This window comes from Pseudorasbora parva, chromosome 1, assembly GCF_024679245.1.
Source record: "Pseudorasbora parva isolate DD20220531a chromosome 1, ASM2467924v1, whole genome shotgun sequence".
Taxonomy (NCBI): Eukaryota; Metazoa; Chordata; class Actinopteri; order Cypriniformes; family Gobionidae; genus Pseudorasbora; species Pseudorasbora parva.
The window spans coordinates 5,073,060-5,092,030 of NC_090172.1; the positions used below are offsets into that span (position 1 = coordinate 5,073,060).

At 38.7% G+C, this 18,971-nt stretch overlaps 2 protein-coding genes across 2 annotated transcripts; both read left to right on the forward strand.

Annotated features, from left to right (window-relative positions):
* The first annotated feature begins 2,090 nt into the window (after positions 1–2,090).
* On the forward strand, positions 2,091–6,251 carry fgf3 (fibroblast growth factor 3). The gene is made up of 3 exons (XM_067448293.1): positions 2,091–3,198; positions 4,305–4,408; positions 5,175–6,251. The coding sequence occupies exons 1-3, from the start codon at positions 2,922–2,924 to the stop codon at positions 5,562–5,564; spliced, it is 771 nt and encodes a 256-aa protein (XP_067304394.1). The 5' UTR covers positions 2,091–2,921; the 3' UTR covers positions 5,565–6,251.
* Positions 6,252–12,073: 5,822 nt separating this feature from the next.
* On the forward strand, positions 12,074–18,330 carry fgf4 (fibroblast growth factor 4). The gene is made up of 3 exons (XM_067448306.1): positions 12,074–12,630; positions 14,149–14,252; positions 17,762–18,330. The coding sequence occupies exons 1-3, from the start codon at positions 12,336–12,338 to the stop codon at positions 17,936–17,938; spliced, it is 576 nt and encodes a 191-aa protein (XP_067304407.1). The 5' UTR covers positions 12,074–12,335; the 3' UTR covers positions 17,939–18,330.
* The last annotated feature ends 641 nt before the right edge of the window (positions 18,331–18,971 follow it).

An 18,971-nucleotide genomic window follows, 5' to 3' on the forward strand; every position in this document is an offset into this window, starting at 1 on the left:
GTCACTCAATGTAAAAGATTATATGATCATTAAATTATGACACGATATGTTTTTTACATTGCCTTAACTTGAAAAATAAGCAATATTATTATTTTTTATTTTTTTACAGGATTCAACTCGGTTTTAAGTCAGTGTAATGTGATTTAAGTTGAAATGACTAAATATCCAAGTTGACTGTACTTTAAATTTAACTGCAGCCACTTTAACCATTAATGGGTTAATATAAGAGTGTCTATAGTACAAGGGGAAAGTATTTCAAACATTTATACTATTTTCGGGGGGGGGGGGGAATCAATGTGCTGACTTTACATAATGATATTTACATATATTGCCATATATAAACTGTATAAATATTATTAATTATTTTTTTGTACAATTTTGCCTATACACTGACTGTCTCATGTTATCTCACTCTTTGTGGGTTCACTTTGAGGAGTTTTACAACCAGATATTTTTTATTTTCTTAAATTAAGATGATAAGCTGATATATGCCATCTCATTACATATCAAAACTGTAAAGAATATTTTCATGATTTGTTATCACAACTTCCTATCATTTGCCATATCAACTTAGATACTTAATGTGGTTTATAATAATAATTTGAGTTTCTATTTATTAAACCAAATTCTTTTAATTTCAATGAACTCAAAATTTAAGGCAACCAGGTAACTTACTTTTTAAAGTTAAACCCAACAATCCATTCTTTACAGTTTAATTTTAAACATTTTAAAACTCAAAATGGCAAATGCATGGAAAACATGAATTGTTGGTCATTCTAAAATGTAAAAAAAACCCCCAAAAAAAACAATCAATTATCACAACATGTTTAAATTTGAAAAATGCATTTACATTTTTTGAGTTTTTAAGTTTGTTTAATGTAATTTAAGTTGAAATGACTTTACTCAAATTTTTATTTATTTTTTACAATTGTGCCTATGCACTGACTGTCTCATGTTCTCACTCTTTGTGGGTTCACTTTGAGGCGTTTTACAAGCATATATTTTAAATTTTCTTATGATATATATCATATATGATATCAAATCAAGCATGCTCATTCAGATGACAGCCGTTCTGTCATTTCAAATCTATTCCTAGAGACACAAATCCAGTTATAATCAGGGTCGAGCTCAAACTTTTGGCGTTACAACTTATCCAGTTTTCCATCTTGTTTAATTTAAAAAGCAAAGGGTCGCGAAGAAGGTAAAGTGATAAATGATGGCATGGTAAAGAAAACTACTTTAACATGGTACGATTTAACCGTTCAGCTTCAAAATAATCGGCAACATCCTGAGTGACCCCCCCCCCCACCGCTCTCTCTCTCTCTCTCTCTCTCTCTCTCTCTCTCTCTCTCTCTCTCTCTCTCTCTCTCTCTCTCTCTCTCTCTCTCACTGATTATTACTGCTGGGCTTTGTGGGCGGCTGTGGGCCGTAATTAAAATACTTCCAGAAAGAAACAGCCGACCACATCACAAATGCAACCCACTGTCAGGATCAAACCACATCAAGCGCGTCTCTCTCAGAGATGGTCACCAGAGCATCAGCACAGCCTCATGTACACTCCGTCTAGTCTCTGACTGAACGCGCGACTAATAAGTTATCACGCGCAGTCATGGCTACCTGTGTGACAAACAGTCAGAGACGCCAAGTGATGTATGGAGAGAAAAGACAAATGAAGGCTGCCTTCCCACGAGGTTTTCAATAGCATGCGCTGGTGTTGCGCCAAAGGGCAGGGAGATTTGTAGATGATGGTGCTAATTACGCGAATGGCAACCATAATGCGACCAAGATGGAAGCAATTTAGGCAGAAGTCATTTGCGTGTTAGTCTTCCACCCACTATAGCAGTCGCACTTGCAGTCTGAGAGAAGATGCATGTCGGTTGTAATAATCACGGTTTAAAAAACACAAATTAAAAGTGTCGGAGGGGGAATGGAATAATGCACAAATTTCGGCACTTGGATTTATTCATCTCAAAGAACAGGGGAATGTAGCCGCGCGTTCTGGATTGCAATCCATGGGAAAACAGGTCTTGATCGTTTTATTCAGAGCACCCCTGTGATTTATATAGCCTATTAGAAAATTTGGCATGAATGACTGGATTGTTTGAAGTAGAATGCATTAATGCAATATCACATATTAAAGCTGTTACAGACGCATGATTAACAGGGTGAAATTGCTGCACTGTTTCGCACCTATAACCCTTTTAATACATGCATATCATTAACTTTGATTTATCAAGTCAACAGCCAGAGTGTCGTCACTCGCTGTTTTATCTTACGAGAAAAAAAAAATCCATGTAATATTGAAAGCCACGTGCGTGAGTCCGTGAATGTTAACATCACTGTCGAAATGTGGCACCGCGCACCAAAAGAGAATTAACAGCGGCTCACCCAGCCAGAGGCCAGTGTTCATGCTTTAAATATAATTTTCGGATCTTTTCAAAAGAAGCAAACTCTGCCCTTGGATGTCTCTCTCTCTTTGTGATGCGGTTTTCCGCTGTAAGCCACCGTGTGCAGTGCTGTGTAATTTTATCCACGCTTGGTTCACACAGGACTGATACCTTTTCCTCCCCTTTTCCTTTGTATCAATTGGTCGGGGTTCGGGCTATTGTTGCAGGAGGGCTCTTTTATTTCTGCGCACACTGTCGATCAGCGAAATCTCACGATAGGCTCGACTGGCTGTTTTCTCCTCCTCGGTCAGATACAGTGTGTTTGGAGAGCAGATGAGCACCGACGAGGCTGCAACCACCAAGACGGCTCTAGCAGATGATTGCGACACGTTAAAGAGAGGATACAGCAAGTTTTTTTCCCATTTAAAATGCTCAGTTGTCTGGATCGCTGACAAATGAAACTTCTTTGATGGGACCCCGTGTGCCAGCTCCTTCCATTCCAGCGAGATTTTGCCGACATCCCGCCATGCCACAATGGTTATAATTCTGCTCTTGTTGTTACTGAGCTCCTTGGATCCGAGTTTGCAGGAATCTCTGGCTCCGAGGCTGAGCAGGACCCCAAGGGCGCCTTGTGCCAGGGGCCAGGCATGTGACCCGAGGCAGCGGCGAGATGCTGGCGGTCGCGGCGGGGTTTACGAGCACCTCGGCGGAGCTCCGAGACGCAGGAAACTTTACTGCGCCACTAAATATCATTTGCAAATTCACCCGAACGGAAAAATAGACGGATCTCTGGATGAAAACAATCCTTTCAGTGAGTAAACTCCTCTCGCGTTTCATGCGAATGTCAAATTCTGCGCGTTATGATCGGAGACTTGCGCGAATAAACATTGCGCGCGGAAGATATTAATTTCATATTAATTCAAATCGAACAATAATTCGATTAAGGAGCGGAACATGGTATTCTTATCACAGTAAAGCAACTATTAGAGCGGACTGAACAACTTTAGTTACTAAAAGCTCATAATGAGGTCTTTAGCAGTAACTGTATTCCATTATTTTGTGACATTAGACACTCCATCGTATCGATTCGCTGTCAGAGACTGGATCGGAATCATAATTTATGTTTCTATAAATCACAGCGTTCGTTTATCTGCAATTTTCCAATTAGTCAAATCCGAGTTCTCATGGACAATTACCATATGAAAACAGGATTGAGCAGACAGTTTAACATACTGATTTAGACAACGGATGTGTTTATCCAACGTAAAAGGATGATTATTCCAAACAGAAGAATGAGGAGAGCCATTAATCAGTGAAAAAAGGATGAATAAACATCCTCTTTAAGAGGCGTTTAGTGTCTGTATATCTAACCTGACAGCGTAGCGTGTGTGTATTGTGACTTAATAAACGAAAAAATACTTACTATATATATATATATATATATATATATATACATAATTTTCGTTTATTGCGTAGTATATATATATATATATATATATATATATATATATATATACACACACACACACAAACTAAATCAATTTAAAACAACATATAATTTGTAATTCGTCTTATAAACATAATTTTCTATAATTATTAAATATTTAATGTGGGTTACAATGTAGAGTTAAATGTTTAGTTTATATACATAAATTGATTTACTAATATTTATGGCAAATAACTTAACTCATAATTAATCAACTTAATTTATGTAAGACTTAACGGTTACTTTTTTTTCGATATTATTGATTAAAAATTCAACTAATTGAATAAAACAAATAAAACTACGATTTCAAACCACGACGTGCTTGTGATAACAGACCTGTTTATTGAGCAATTTGAAATGCTAATATTATTATTAAGTGCTTTTCCCATGTCTAGCATGCGCACTAACTAGTGCTCCGCTCTTTCCCCTAGGCATACTCGAGATCACAGCTGTCGATGTTGGTGTGGTGGCGATCAAGGGCCTGTTTTCGGGAAGATACCTGGCTATGAATGAGAAAGGCCGTCTGTATGCTTCAGTAAGTGTTATGTCACGTCGGAAAATCAAGTAGCTGAGATTCGGCTAGCAGTCGGATCAGATAACAAGCAGGGCTATTTGAGGCTCTCGCCACATGGTGGTGTTTTTCATGCGGAACGAGTATGCCCACATGCTGCTGGATCACTGAGAGTTTGATTACGGAGTTTTGTTTGCCTCGCCGGGGACCTTGTCAATGAAATTTTTGGTCAGCAGAGAGAGTGATAAGCACATGCAAGGGCACTTAAAAACAAAGCTCTTTATTGGGATTGATGGTTCCATGAAGAACCATCACACTAAGAAAAAAGGTCACTGACCTGAGTGTTTTCAAACTGTTGAAAATCCAATGTGAAGAGTTTGGACCAGTTTAAAAGGATATTTCCCCACAAAATGAACATTTTGTCATGACTTATCACTCTCAAGTTGTTCTAAACCTAAACAAGTTTCTTACTTCTGTGGAACACAAAAGAAGATATTTTGAAGAATGTTGGTAACCAGAAATGTCGACGGCACCCATACTAGGGGAAAAATACTACGGAAGTCAATGGGTGCCATCAACTGTCTGCTTACGGACATTCTGCAAAATATCTTATTTTGTGTTCAACAGAAGAATACAGGTGTGTAACAACTTGAGTGTTAGTAAATGATAACAGAATGTTAATTTTTTGGAGAAATATCCCTTTAGATGTTGCCATTTTGACATGAAGGAAATTATAACGTTTTTGTGCAGGCACAAAGTAGGCTAATAAAGTTTTTTTTAACCCTTTCAGGAAGTCTTCAACCGAGAGTGTGAGTTTCTGGAGCGCATCCACGAGCTCGGCTATAACACCTACGCCTCACGGCACCACGCCACGACCCAGCCTCCTCCAGCCGGATCCGGGGCCGGGGCAGGCAAGCGCCGTGCCAGCTCTAAAAGGCAGTGGTACGTGTCCATCAATGGAAAGGGCCGGCCCAGGAGGGGCTTTAAGACACGGAGCACGGACAAAGCTTCCCTCTTCCTGCCCCGAGTTCTGGGCAACAAGGACCATGAGATGGTGCGCAAGCTCAGAGAGAGCCAGCGGCACCAGACGGGCTCTCACAGGGCCCCTGTCGGCCGGGCGGAGCGCAGGAGACGACGGCACAGGGGCTCCAAGGGCCACGGCAGAAGGCATGACATTTAACACTCTCTTGACACAGATGGAGAAGAGAGCCACCGAGAGTCACATGGAACAATTTTCTCACAAGAGGATGACTCTCAAGAAAACCTTTCCAGGAGTAATGAGATGTTCATGTGACCAAAATTAACACTACTGAAAGTTTTGCTTTGTTTTATGACATGCACCACGTCATGTTCTCCAGTCTAAGACATGTAATTATTGTACATAGCTGTACAGTCATTTACTTTTTTTATTTGAGCAAGATAACATAGAGTAATCATAAATTAGGACGTGCTTGACAATGCCGACGATGTGTTATGTATGGTGGTGTACAGACAAGCACTTTTTCCTTTACTGAAGTCTAAAGTAGAAAACAAAGATTCATACACATAAAAACAGACGCTTCTTAACTGACATGTGATAGGCTACTGTTCTTAAACCGCAATCAGGAGTACTTTGTATATTACTAATGTAATGCATATTTATTTTGTTTATATGTTTTTAAGTTATTGATGACATAGTTTCTACACTTCCAAATATCAAAGATTTTTCTAGTAGTTGCCATTGTTAGAATAACACTGTTGTCTTTGAACAATGCCTCTCCGGTTTCATATTTCTTCATTTAAAAAAAGATGAGTCTAAATATATGTAATGACAGCTCTGATAAATGTCATATGTATTGAACACTGTAAGCAGAGTATAATGGCATGGTTCGACACTGAAAGCTAAACATCTGGAGGAATGTCACCAATAAATTATATGGAATATATATTTTTGCTTTTATTGCTAAGCATGCACGATATGAGCTTAATGAACGCCAAATGAATGTGAATGTATTCAGTGCCACTGATAGGGATCGCGCGGATGCATTGAAGTCTCTCTTGGAACCATCCCACTTTTTTGTTTTTGTCCTAAAGTGACATCATCTAGAAGAAAGGATCTTTTTAAAAACCTGCAACAAGATCACTTAGTAAAATATAGACGACTTGCTTGTTTTAACGCACGCGTAGCCTAGTCGGCTTCTTCAAGCAAGAGCAGAGATCTGTGCTTTTGAAATCTATAGGAGAGAAAAAAGCCCTGTCATTCTATACTTCGCAGGTTCGAGAGCTTCCTGGCGGTCACAATGGCACATCTCTGGGGAAACCTGGGAAGCCGTGTCGCTTGAGACATTCTTCTTCCTTTTTTCTAAACGACGAGAGCCTGAGATCTGAGAAATCCCCGATGAAAAAAATGTTTCTTAGAAAGTGTAACGCGTTGTATAGTTAGTTATGAATGCCACACTCTAAAATTACTCAACAGGAATGCTGGACCGTTTGAATGAAGCTTTGTGTCGCCATTATTTTTCACAAACCCATTCATATATGCGTAAATAACCTACATGGGAGGCGAGATCAAAGCTTTCCGCGACGTCAAATATTATATTCTATTAATCAGAAACTGAGGCGCGCGTTCTTTCATCGTCTGTCCAATGGGAATAAATGACAGCACATGATATGATACAAATAACATCTCCTGGGGTTTGCTCTCACAAATCCTTTGGAACCATTTTTGGTTCCCCAAAAAACCTTTGGAACAGTTCTTAAGAGCCATTTAAAAAAGTTGAAGAACCATTTTCCATTATTAAGAACCTTTTGTGGAACGGAAACGTTCTATGAATATTGAATAGAACCAAGAATGCGAATAAAGAGAAAGGGTTGTGGCATTTAGTGTCTGATGAAACTTCTTGTCAGGAAGAACCAAAAAGTGTTTTTTTCCCTTTCTTTTCGGTTCCCTAAAGGACCGTTTAGTGAATTCTGCGTTACAAAGAACTCTGCTTGCAATGGAAAGGTTCTTTGCATGTGAAATGTTCTTCACGAAACCCCGCCAAAGAACTTTCATTATTATAGTAGTGTTTGGCTGATCCGAAGAAATTAAACACCAAGAACTGAATCTCTAAAGAACAGCCAACTCCTTAACAACCTTATGCAAAAAAATCCAGATACAAAGAGTATTGTTGGTTAAACTCAAGGTGCTGCAAGTAACCTTTGTATATTTTCTATTCAAATGACTAATATTTGTAATCACCCATATTCACTGTATGTTGAACCTGTGAGCAAAGTTCTTCGTGCTCTTTGGTCCTAGTTGTAACCCATTCAGGCACACGACGCCCCTATTAGTTCAGTGGCATATAACAAGTAAACAGAGAGCCAGGGGTTAAGGTTCAGCGTCCCGATCGAGCGACTTCTGATGACCTGCCTTCAACAACGACGTGTCTGCCGCCATGTCGAGGGCATAGAAGCGCTCATTAACCTTCTGCCCGAAAACTCTTCAAGCCAAGCCAAGGCCATGGGATGCAGTGGCGGGGTGAGATTATATCTCGGGAACGACAAAATAAATACATAAATACAAATTCCCAACCAAATCCAATGGTTTTGAAATCTATTGATAATTAAATTACCCACCGAGTGCTTTCTCAGAAATTACTTTAAGCCGCGCGCTATAGTGAAAACCGCTCCAATTAAAATCACTGCGCTTCAGTCTCATTCTTCTCCGGCCCGAGGGCCTCAAAGGGCTGCTCCTCGTGCCCATCTAATTGGTATCGTCAGGAATTCCTCAAGTATTGACCCAGCGGAGCCTGAGGGGTCTTTGTTCGTACAGACAGGCCTCCTACTGGCCATCTCTGTGGACCTTGTATAGAGTTGCTGACCTCTGCACTAACATCACACCATATTGCTTCCAGCTTAACTATTTTTTAAGTGATACATTTATTAATGCTGATAGCTTACCATATGTGGAGATAAAGCGACATAACTCGAGAGTTATGCTGCCTTTACGTGCTGTCGGAAATTTGATAATTCCCACTTCTGAAGTGGAGATTACGAGCTCATCCCATTAAAATTTCGAAAGTTGAGGGCGTTCATGTGTAATTTTTACCTAGGAAACTCGTATTTGCGATGATTCTGAGAGCACGTGAAGGCAGCATATAGCTGGGAAATGCTTTATATTTTAGACTACGCTATTTTGTTCTGCATGGGATATTATTAAAAATACCATAATAGGATGTATACGAACGAAATAAGGCTTTGTGATAATTATCAGGCATTTTAGGTGATGCATTTATTAATGCTGATTTGCAGATAAAGCGACATAACTCGATAGTTAAGCTGTAAAATGCTTTATATTTTAGACTAGTTTTTTCTGCGATGGTTATTATTACGAATACAATCAGATGCGTATGAGACAAAGAAATGCAGTGGGAATTATTTTATAAAAGTATAGTGCAAATAAATTCCACTTGCACCAAACTTTTATATCATTATGCATTACATTTCACATAGACTTGTTTGCATTTGCCTCACTAATATATTTGGGGAAATACTCTTAATTTGGATCTCAATTTTTTTTTCTCTATATACACGTGACTATTTAGAAGTCTACTTTTCTGTAAATTGTTATTTATTCGATAGTTATATATTTTATTTATTTATTGGATGATTGGGTAATTAGTTGGTTAATTAGGTCATGTGTGATGATCGTGCTGATATAACGCCGACGGAGACCTTCGGGTCCAAACGTATGTTAATAAATGGATTTTTTGGGGAGCAGCAGTGTCAGTGTGGAGAATTGTGTTTATTTTAGTGAATTAGTCTCACTAACACGATGTCAGAAAGGTTAATGCACTCCAAGCCCTCAGTTCGCATTTCTCTGCACTTCCAGAAGCGTCCTATAGAGGGAAGCACTGACTTCTGTCCGGCTGCCGAGAATCACAGGATCCCATCATACGTTGGTCAGTGTTGTCGCAATAAATCTAGAATCTGAAGTGCGAGTCTGTGTTTGATATCGGTGAGATTTTTTCGAGGTGCACGGCACACATAACACAGTTCACCTTTGAAGAGATGCTCGAGGTGTTCTTGATCTCTGCAATCATTTTAATGCGTGAGAACTCGCGCATGATTTATTAAATGCTCATGCATTGTAACTAATTCATCTAGCATGCAAACTAATTTGCAAATGACATATGTCACTATTATATATATATATAAAAAAACGCGAAACAGATTGCTTTAAGGCGAACATAATTGGGCTGATTTCACACGCAGTTGCGCGCGGAACTGCAGCACCATGGAGAGCGGCGGAGCGCCTGATATTATTACATTCACTTCATTTCTCTGCTTGTACTCGGGACGGAGATGCACATCCAAGACTCATTCAAATGTGCGCCATGTGTTAGTTCTGCTTGTTTGGTCTTCCAACCCGTTATTTTATCACATGCATGGTCTGTGGTTCTAAATCGAACCAGAGTTTTTGTCATGATAATTCAGGCTATTACGCGCCTTTTCGATCCAAATGTGTCAAAAAACAACAGTCTGTTTGATCAGTGTCTGTGTCTCCAACATACAGCCTATATAATGCCAGCACACATTCTTAGATCAAATGAACCGAGCCGTCCCTGTGTGTGCAGAACACCCCCATCAACAAGCAACATTTAGTGAAGCGTCAGAACTCGGACGGGTGGGATCGCCCAAATACAGGTCGAGCAATTTGGGTAACAGTGTCTATTCAACTCTGCTTTTTGAAGTTGAGAGATGAGAGAGAGTTCTGTCTGGAGGAAACGTCGTCATGCGAAACAAAGGCGGGGCAAGCAAGAGTTATGGCAAGGGAACTCTCTGTTTGTTTGGCATTATGATTTACATAAACAAATCAACAACGGAGAAGACCTATCAATCAAAACCCTATTTAACTAATGACGTTTTCGACATTTTACCACTCCCTCAAAATCCAAAGGCAGTGGGGTAGAATAAGAGTTTATGCATCCAAATTCTGTTTAAAAAAAATCTAAGATGCATAACGAAATGTGTAAAGAAATTATTTTAGAATTTATATTTTATATATATATATATATATATATATATATATATATATATATATATATATATATATATATATATATATATATGCATATATGTATATATATATATATATATATATATATATATATATATATATATATACATATATGCATATATATATATATATATATATATATAAACTCTAAAATAATTTAAAGAAATTATAAGTTGGTGACCAAAAATACGTTGGTGACCTAAACCTGTGCTTCCTCTGTGTGAATATATTATATATATATATATATATATATATATATATATATTCACACAGAGGAAGCACACATGTAGGTCACCAACTTTACAAACACCTTTAAACAATACAGCTTTTGCTTTATCATATGAAACTTGAGCTTTTTGTGTATTGCTTGGAAAGTGTTTTCTTCAAAAACAAAAAAAAGTTTGATATTTTATACATTCATAGCCAACATTTAAGTGAGGCTGTCATTGTAAACGATGAACATGTAAACAAACAGAATAGATTAGAAAAGAGTGCTTCTCCTATAAAGGGGTGTGTAATTAAACCTGCTCCAATATAGTAAATCCACCCTCAAGTCTTCATTCAGCAGCTGGACTGCATGAGCAGTCGGTGTGTTGAAGAGTTGTTGATTCTGCGCAGAATCATTTCCACGCACTGTCCTCACGAAAGGCTCTATCAATAGTATCGCAAATTACAATCTTTTGAGTCTCAAGTAGGTGTCTTACTTTTATGTTGATACGTGTTTGCACCATCCCCCGTCTTTCCGTTTTACGTCGCATCCTCTACACTAGCAGCAGGGAGCGCGCATTACCCGGGGCCGCGGACAGAGCTTGACTCACAGTGTGATGTTTCCAGCGGTTTACACGTTCTCCCCCACAACGCTATGACGCACATCATCCACAACTAGACACTCGTAAGAGGTCAGCTACAGAATTGTCGGGCTGAATTATCTAGCAGTCCTTACACGGATGTCCAAACACTCATTTACAAACTTCTTAAACGTGTATCGTTATGCAAACAAGTCTTACAAGTGTTTTTCCTCTCGGTCACTTTTAATGTTCTTTTTGAAACCCTGTTTGAATGTGCCATTCGTTCGAATTCGAATGTTTCTTTTTTCCTGCTATTGTTCATTAATAGAACGCTATCCTGTCGGACACTCCAGTCTGTTAACGTTGTGATTTCCGAGACATCCTCACATACATACATGATTAGATTCCCGTCCGATTATATAGGAAGCGCACGCAAAGACAGCTGATGTTGTTGTTGCATACTACATAGCCTACACTAAACCTGATTGTACGTATTTCATATGGAAGGTTTCATTTTCAAATTTCATCACTAACGTCAAAAAACTTTCCACCTGCCGTCAAGATGAATAATAGCTAGAATGACTTGCTCATACACAGATTCGAGGCTGATAAAGACAGTGTTCCCATAGGCAACGGCATTGCACTGTCAAAGTTAACGAATGCCGTTCGCTTGTGACGTTTGGCTCTCTCGTTCGCGCGCGCACACACACACACACACACACGCGCGCGCGCGCGCTGTAGTCTCACTGCCCACGGCATGGACGTGCGCACATTATAAGGAATCAGTGCGCTCGGAGTGGCGCAGAAGGCTCTAGGTAGTGTGTGATGTAATTTCGCTCCAGATATAAATATCGTCGGCAAGGGAAAAGTGGCATGGCTGAGCGCGGCTAGAATTCACGGTCAACACTTTCCTTAACTTTTGTGTGAAAGCAAAACAGCTTGAACACCAGTCTGAAGTATAGTGTCTTGAGAGGAAACCCACTGAGCGCGACTTCATGCCGCTCACCAGGGTTGACCGTAGCTCTGCCCTTGAGTAAGCGCGTCTTTTTGGCTAATATACTTAGAACAAGACGGTAGTTTGGTGTCTTCAGCGCCTTCAGACACTCACGTACCGCTCAGAAGGATGAGTGTCCAATCGGCCCTCTTACCAATACTGGTCTTAGGACTTATGACAAGCTCATTGCGCTGCGCTCCGCTGGCCGGTGGGCAGAGCGGCCCGGTGGAGCGGCGCTGGGAGACACTCTACTCGCGCTCGCTGGCTCGAATCCCCGGGGAAAAGAGAGAGATCAGCCGGGACAGCGATTACCTCACGGGCATTAAAAGACTGCGACGTCTCTACTGCAATGTTGGCATTGGGTTTCACCTCCAAGTATTACCGGATGGTAGAATTACCGGCGTGCACAACGAAAACCGCTACAGTAAGTTTGGTCTGTTATTTGAACGTGTGCATGTTGGGTTGATATTATGAAAAATAATTAGCCAACAGAATCCAGAAGCATAAATCGCTGTTATTCAGTAAAAGTGACTAATAACATAATAACTAAACGTTACACGAATTCAACATCACGCATGCCGAACAACATCAACAAAGCCTGTTGCGCTGTGGCGCGTTCATTTACATTTCTCGACACAAGGCAGGTGAGGTGCGCGCGCCAGCATCTGGCATCATGCATTACGCACGCAACAGGTCTCTGTAACCAGAGCTGCAGGACCCGGGCCAAAACCACAAGACTAAAGTTAGTAGCGAGATAAACTCATCCTTTACGGTAGAATAAGCTTTCAATCATTAAAACATAAATCAAGGTTCTTCTCATGAAGAATCATTGGCTCTTGTGCTGCTGCATGGCTCTTTAGAGATTGAATTTGTAATCAAACTTTTTGGTAACACTTTATTTTACAGTGTCCTTTTTACATGTTACATAGCAATGACAGTAAATGATGCACACGCATCCAACCCCTAGCCCTGTAGTAAGTACTTGAAACTACTAGGACTCACTACTTTAATATATAATCTCACTGTAACAATGACAACTTAAAACAAAGTGTAACCAAGAATTGTAATTTTATGGTGTCTTTGTTGCTGTAATTATACATTAAAGCTTTGATGGTAACACTTTATTTTACAGGGTCACTGTTACACATTACATGAAGTTACTTTAGTAATAACTGTAAATTATGCATAATTTCATGCAACTAACTCTAAACCAAACCCAAACCCTAACCCTAACCCTATAGTAAGTGAATGTAGTTACCTAATGTTCCTCAGTACCTACAGTGTAACCTTCAAATAAAATGTAATAAGTACCATAAGGTTAGGATTAGGGGTTGGTTTAGAGTTAGTTGCATGTATTTATGCATAATTTATAGTTATTACTGTAACTGGATGTAACATATGTAACGTGTAACCCACATTTCAGATAGGCGAACTTCACACCAGCACAGATGGTTTTCTGAAGAACTATTAAAATGTGCTTTGTGGGACTTAAAATGGTTAAAAAACCTGACACTGAACGTGAAATGCAGGAGTTAGACATGTGACGCTTTACAGACGCGCTTTATAAACTTGTTTGCCAACATTCATCACAGTCGAAACTCATTTTTATACCTAATATATACCCATATATAACCTACTTATTTAACACTATAAACTAGAATAATAAAGCTGCTGTTTTTCTGTCTCATTCTCCAAAGACGCCGTGGAAAAGAAAGTAGAAGTTGTTTGAAGATAAATGGCTGTTTTACAGAGAAAGAAAGAATAGATGCAATATTACATTTGGGAAATTTGAAGAGGCGGAAAGTGTCATTTCCTTCACAAAGGATGCTCTAAATGTAAACACGTTCAATTTTTAGAAAGGCAGTCATCGCTGGGAGTTGCCAGACAGGGCTAAAGATACGAAGCAAACAAGGTCATTTATTTTCTTTGTTGTGTGTTTCAGGTCTTCTTGAGATATCTCCGGTGGAGAGGGGAGTTGTGACACTGTTTGGCGTCCGGAGCGGGCTATTCGTGGCCATGAACAGCAAAGGGAAGCTTTACGGATCTGTGAGTATGAAATGATTTACAACAGGTTTCCGCCCGTGAATGTTCTTATCAGAGCTCGATGACATATCACCCTGTACTTGAGATGTATCCCCTCGCCACCAACATCCCACAGTCTCCGACAGCGGTACATTGTTGGAGTCAGTTGTGGCGTGCTTCCAGTGCCTAGTGGTGTTTTCATTGTGGGACGGACAAACCCAGGAACGGGAGCGCAGTAGATCATTCGGACTACGCATTCCATTCTTAGCATTGCCAGCCAACACATGCACCTACTGTCCTTCCCAGAGTAAAGATGAACTGGCCAAAGAGGACCACCCAAACACCACGCCGCCATCCTCTCCGATTTCTGCACGCACAGACCGACCCTGAAAACACCTAAACTTGTCGAAGCCCCAGAAACCGACGATTTAACCCGGGCATTTTTGAACGATCATTTTTTTTGTACTTAATCCGGATGGCGCGAAACTTGGCAAAGGTTTTGGCGCTTGTCGTGTAAACTCACACACACAAATAAAGTACATGATTTGAAAAGGTTAAATGGTTATGAAAAAATAACCACCTTGTATTGTTCGCGGAGAAAAATGAGCGCATTGTTGTGAACGCTTGTTTCAACACGATCACATGAGAATGCGTATCAGTAGTGGGAGTGTGCAATGTCGTGGAATGTATATATGCCACAATGAACCATAAAGTGTGTATCATATGCGCGCCAAAAACTGCGTACCATGCACGGCAAAATTCATTTTGGCATATACATTCCACGACATTGCACACTCCTACTACTGATACGCATTTTCGTGTGATCGGCAATAATAATAATTTTAAAAAAAAGTTAATTGCGACTATTTTTTATTCAGTGGCGGAAAAATACAAAGACTGCATTGGAAAGTAATGGGAGACGAATTTCATATATCGGAAATTTCATTAATTAACAAACTCGTACTAAAAGCTAATTTTTTGAGATATCAACCTCAAGTTAGGAGCACAGCTTGATTTTCTCACAGTTTTAGAGTAAACCGTGTTTTGGAATATATATATAATATATAAATAATATATTTAATATAATTATAATATATATATATATATATATATATATATATATATATATATATATATATATATATATATATATATATATATATATATGCACAAATATATATATATATATGCACAAATATATATATATATGCACAAATATATATATATATATATATGTGCACTTTTCATAATAATTGTAAATCTGCCAAGAGATCAAACTTAAATCAGGGCCTGCAAAGCATTGGTCATTAATTGGTTAACTGCATAAATATAATTTAGTACCATAAAATCTGCAAAAATACAAAAAAGTTAACTAAAATCGAACTAAAATATAGTACAATCATTAAATTGAAGAAAATAAAAATCGGTAATGTTTGACCAGGGACGTGCACAGGATTTTTGAGGGGCAGTTGCTCTGACCTAAAAAAGGGAACGCCCCCCACCCCCAACCGAAACCCCCCACCCCACCCCACCCCCCATGATCTGTCCAATTACATATTATTGTTATTGCCATTATCATTATTATTTCAATGCCCCCTAGTGTTATTTATGTTCTGCTCAGGAAAAATATTATAGGTGGGGCTATTTTTTTGCAGGGGGGTCTGGGGGTTTCTCCCCCAAGAATTTTTTTTATTTCGTAGATGTGATTTCCTGCATTTTGGTGCGTTTGAGGCCATTTCCCTTGCCTATACCATTAAAGAACTCAAACCAGTCAATACCAATAGTCTAAAAAAAGGCAATATTAATTTAACTGCCATCAACAGTTTATGATCGTCCATTTGTTATACCTTTCCGACAACGTTAAGTCTCACCCGACAACGGCGACAATCTCCTTCTAGTGCCGCTCATGCAGGCTCAGCCAAGGCGGTTAGAAGGATTTTGGGGGCCCCAAGCAAAATGGACATGGCTAACTTTCTACAGATAAACGGGTAATGATTACATTTTTTTTTGTAAAACTTTAAGAAACCATTTTTAAAACATCTATAAACATTACATAGATAGACAGACCAAATATTCCTAACACTTTGTTAAGGGTTACTAGTTGCTTTGTAAACTGTCTATAAACATTATCTGGATGGTTATTATAAAGTTGCAACAGATGACTATAATACCTGTTAAATAGTTAATAAACAGTAACAGTAAAACATGTGGGTTGTCCTGATACTGTACTTCAAAATGCAACAGTGTAAAAAATGCCACACAGAATAAAGTAACTGTTCAAGATCCATTGGTAACTTATAAAAATAATATCATATTTGCATAAACTGTTACTACCATATATCCCGACACTAGCACATTAAGATAAGCTATGAAAAAAATCATGTTCCTCTGCCTCTTTCTGGTTAAATAATGTTTATAATAATAGTTAATGCTATATTAACTATTCCAGGTTATTTATGCATAGCATAAAAATAGTTAGTATAGCATGCTATGCCACTTTCATCAAAACCTATTACAAAGCTATAGCAATTTTATGTCATTAAATACGATAAACAGTTATTCTGGAACAGATCTGCGTCTTCCTTATCCCATTAAAAAAACATATTACAGTAAGTAACCATATTCCATCCGTTTGAAAAAAAAGTTGCACTAACTGTTCGTTACAAGCAGCATTTGCCAGGCAGGTAACGTTAGCTAACATAAACATATTTTTGCTAGCCTACCTGCTGCAAAATTACACCATTTTTGTACAAATAAAGCTATTTTATATAGTGTAATTTATCACTTACCACTATCTTGTTTTTTCTCTTTTTTCTTTTCTGGCTTCCTAAAGCATAATTCCGCTTCATGATCGCCGAGGAGGTTTTGTATTTTGCCGGCAGCAGAGATTGCGTGGTTGGGTGGCTGTTGTCAGCGACGACTGAGAGGGCCCCCTTGAGGGGGATTCCGATAACAGTGTCATTGCACTTTACTGCATTGACTATCAAAGGGGCGCTCAAGCAGTTTGTCGTTGCATTTTATTCTTAACCTGTCGCTGTCTTGAGGCCCCAGGCCAGCTCGGTGCCCCAAGCAATTGCTTGACTTTCACTTTCGGACGGGTACCCGAATATGGAAGTGAACGAGGCTTTGCGATTTTTTTTTTGTATCTTGGCCTACGTGAAATTCTGCATCCATTGTACGATTTTTTTTATTTATTTTTTTCCACCTCGGAAGGGCAACGTGAGTCGAGAAGGGCATATGGGCAGTTGCCCGGGCAACCTGAGCAACCCCCCTGTGCACGTCCCTGTGTTTGACCAACAGTATAGCCTACAGTACCAGTACAGTACACTACAGTAAGTTAACAGTAGGCTACCATAGGGTTAAACGTCTAATTACTCAATTTTCCCTCGCAAAACATGAGCAAAACTTTCTCTTTGCTATAGATAAAATATGGCATACATCTCTGGGGGTAATGTGCTGTAACGCCGCTATTATTAAATATGACCGTACGGTTTATTGAAGTGTCTGAATCGCTATTTCCTTTTCACTTTCAGGAGCAGTTCACACACGAATGCAAGTTCAGAGAAAGCCTCCTTGCAAACAATTACAATGCGTACGAGTCGCTGGCCCATCCGGGGATGTACATCGCACTAAGTAAGACTGGCAAAACAAAAAAAGGAAACCGAGTCTCCACATCCATGACGATGACACATTTCTTGCCCAGAATTTGAGCTCATCTGGAGTGGGCGGAGGAACGACGATGCACTTTCTACAGAAGTTACATGTGAGGTTAAGTGTATCGTGTCATTTATGTATATATATTAGACTATTTATAACTGTTGATTTTATATTTCATCACAACGTCCTCTTTCCGAGGTGGAAGACAACATTTAATTTATTTGTTATTTGTTAATTTATCCTCGTTGCTGCTACCACATGTTCATATATACAAGTGAAATTCCTACAATGTACTTTTTTTGTTGTTGCACTGTTTGTGTTGTTCTAAAGTACCGGTTTTGGAGAGGTTGGTAGACGCCATATTTATTTATATGGGGTCTATGCTCACTCTAAAAACAAAACTAAAAACGATGTTGTTTCAAACCATGTTTGAGTCACATGTGGACAAACCCAACCGTTGGTTTATTTATTTATTACATTTTTAAACCTAACGATTTATTTATTTATTAATATTACACTCTAAAAAATGCTGGGTTGTTTTAACCCAATGTTGGGTCAAATATGGACTAACCCGGAAATTGGGTTGTTTTCAGCCTGCAGTTGGGTTAAATATTTGCTTAAGACAACCCAATTGCTGGGTTAAGTCCATATTTGACCCAACGTTGGGTTGTTTTTTTACCCAGAATATTTTAGAGTATTATTATTATTATTAATCATTATTATTATTATTATTATTATTATTATTATTATTATTATTATTATCATTATTATATACATTTTAAACCCAACTTTTGGTTTAAATTTGTAAAAAAAAAAAAAAAAAAAGAAAAAAAAAGAAGATACCCAATGGTTTGTTTAAAGTTTTAACATTTTAAACCCAAAGGTTGGGTTTGTCCGTATTTGACTCAAACATGGTTTGAAATAGTCCAGCAAAGGTCCTTTTGTACTTTTTGCAAGGGATACTGGGTTATTATAATCAAAATTTGGGTCAAATATGGACAAATCCAGCCACTGGGAATAAAAATTGTGGAAAAAAAAAGAAAAAAAGAAACCAACTGTTGGATTTAAAAAAGTAAAAAATAAAAT

What these genes read in the sequence shown, in the direction of transcription:
- fgf3 (XM_067448293.1), top strand. Translation starts at nt 2,922, where the DNA reads ATGGTTATAATTCTGCTCTTGTTGTTACTGAGCTCCTTGGATCCGAGT. An exon ending in GGATGAAAACAATCCTTTCA is followed by an intron (nt 3,199 to 4,304) that starts GTGAGTAAACTC and finishes TCTTTCCCCTAG; the next exon opens with GCATACTCGAGATCACAGCT. An exon ending in AAGGCCGTCTGTATGCTTCA is followed by an intron (nt 4,409 to 5,174) that starts GTAAGTGTTATG and finishes TAACCCTTTCAG; the next exon opens with GAAGTCTTCAACCGAGAGTG.
- fgf4 (XM_067448306.1), top strand. Translation starts at nt 12,336, where the DNA reads ATGAGTGTCCAATCGGCCCTCTTACCAATACTGGTCTTAGGACTTATG. An exon ending in GCACAACGAAAACCGCTACA is followed by an intron (nt 12,631 to 14,148) that starts GTAAGTTTGGTC and finishes TGTGTGTTTCAG; the next exon opens with GTCTTCTTGAGATATCTCCG. An exon ending in AAGGGAAGCTTTACGGATCT is followed by an intron (nt 14,253 to 17,761) that starts GTGAGTATGAAA and finishes TTTCACTTTCAG; the next exon opens with GAGCAGTTCACACACGAATG.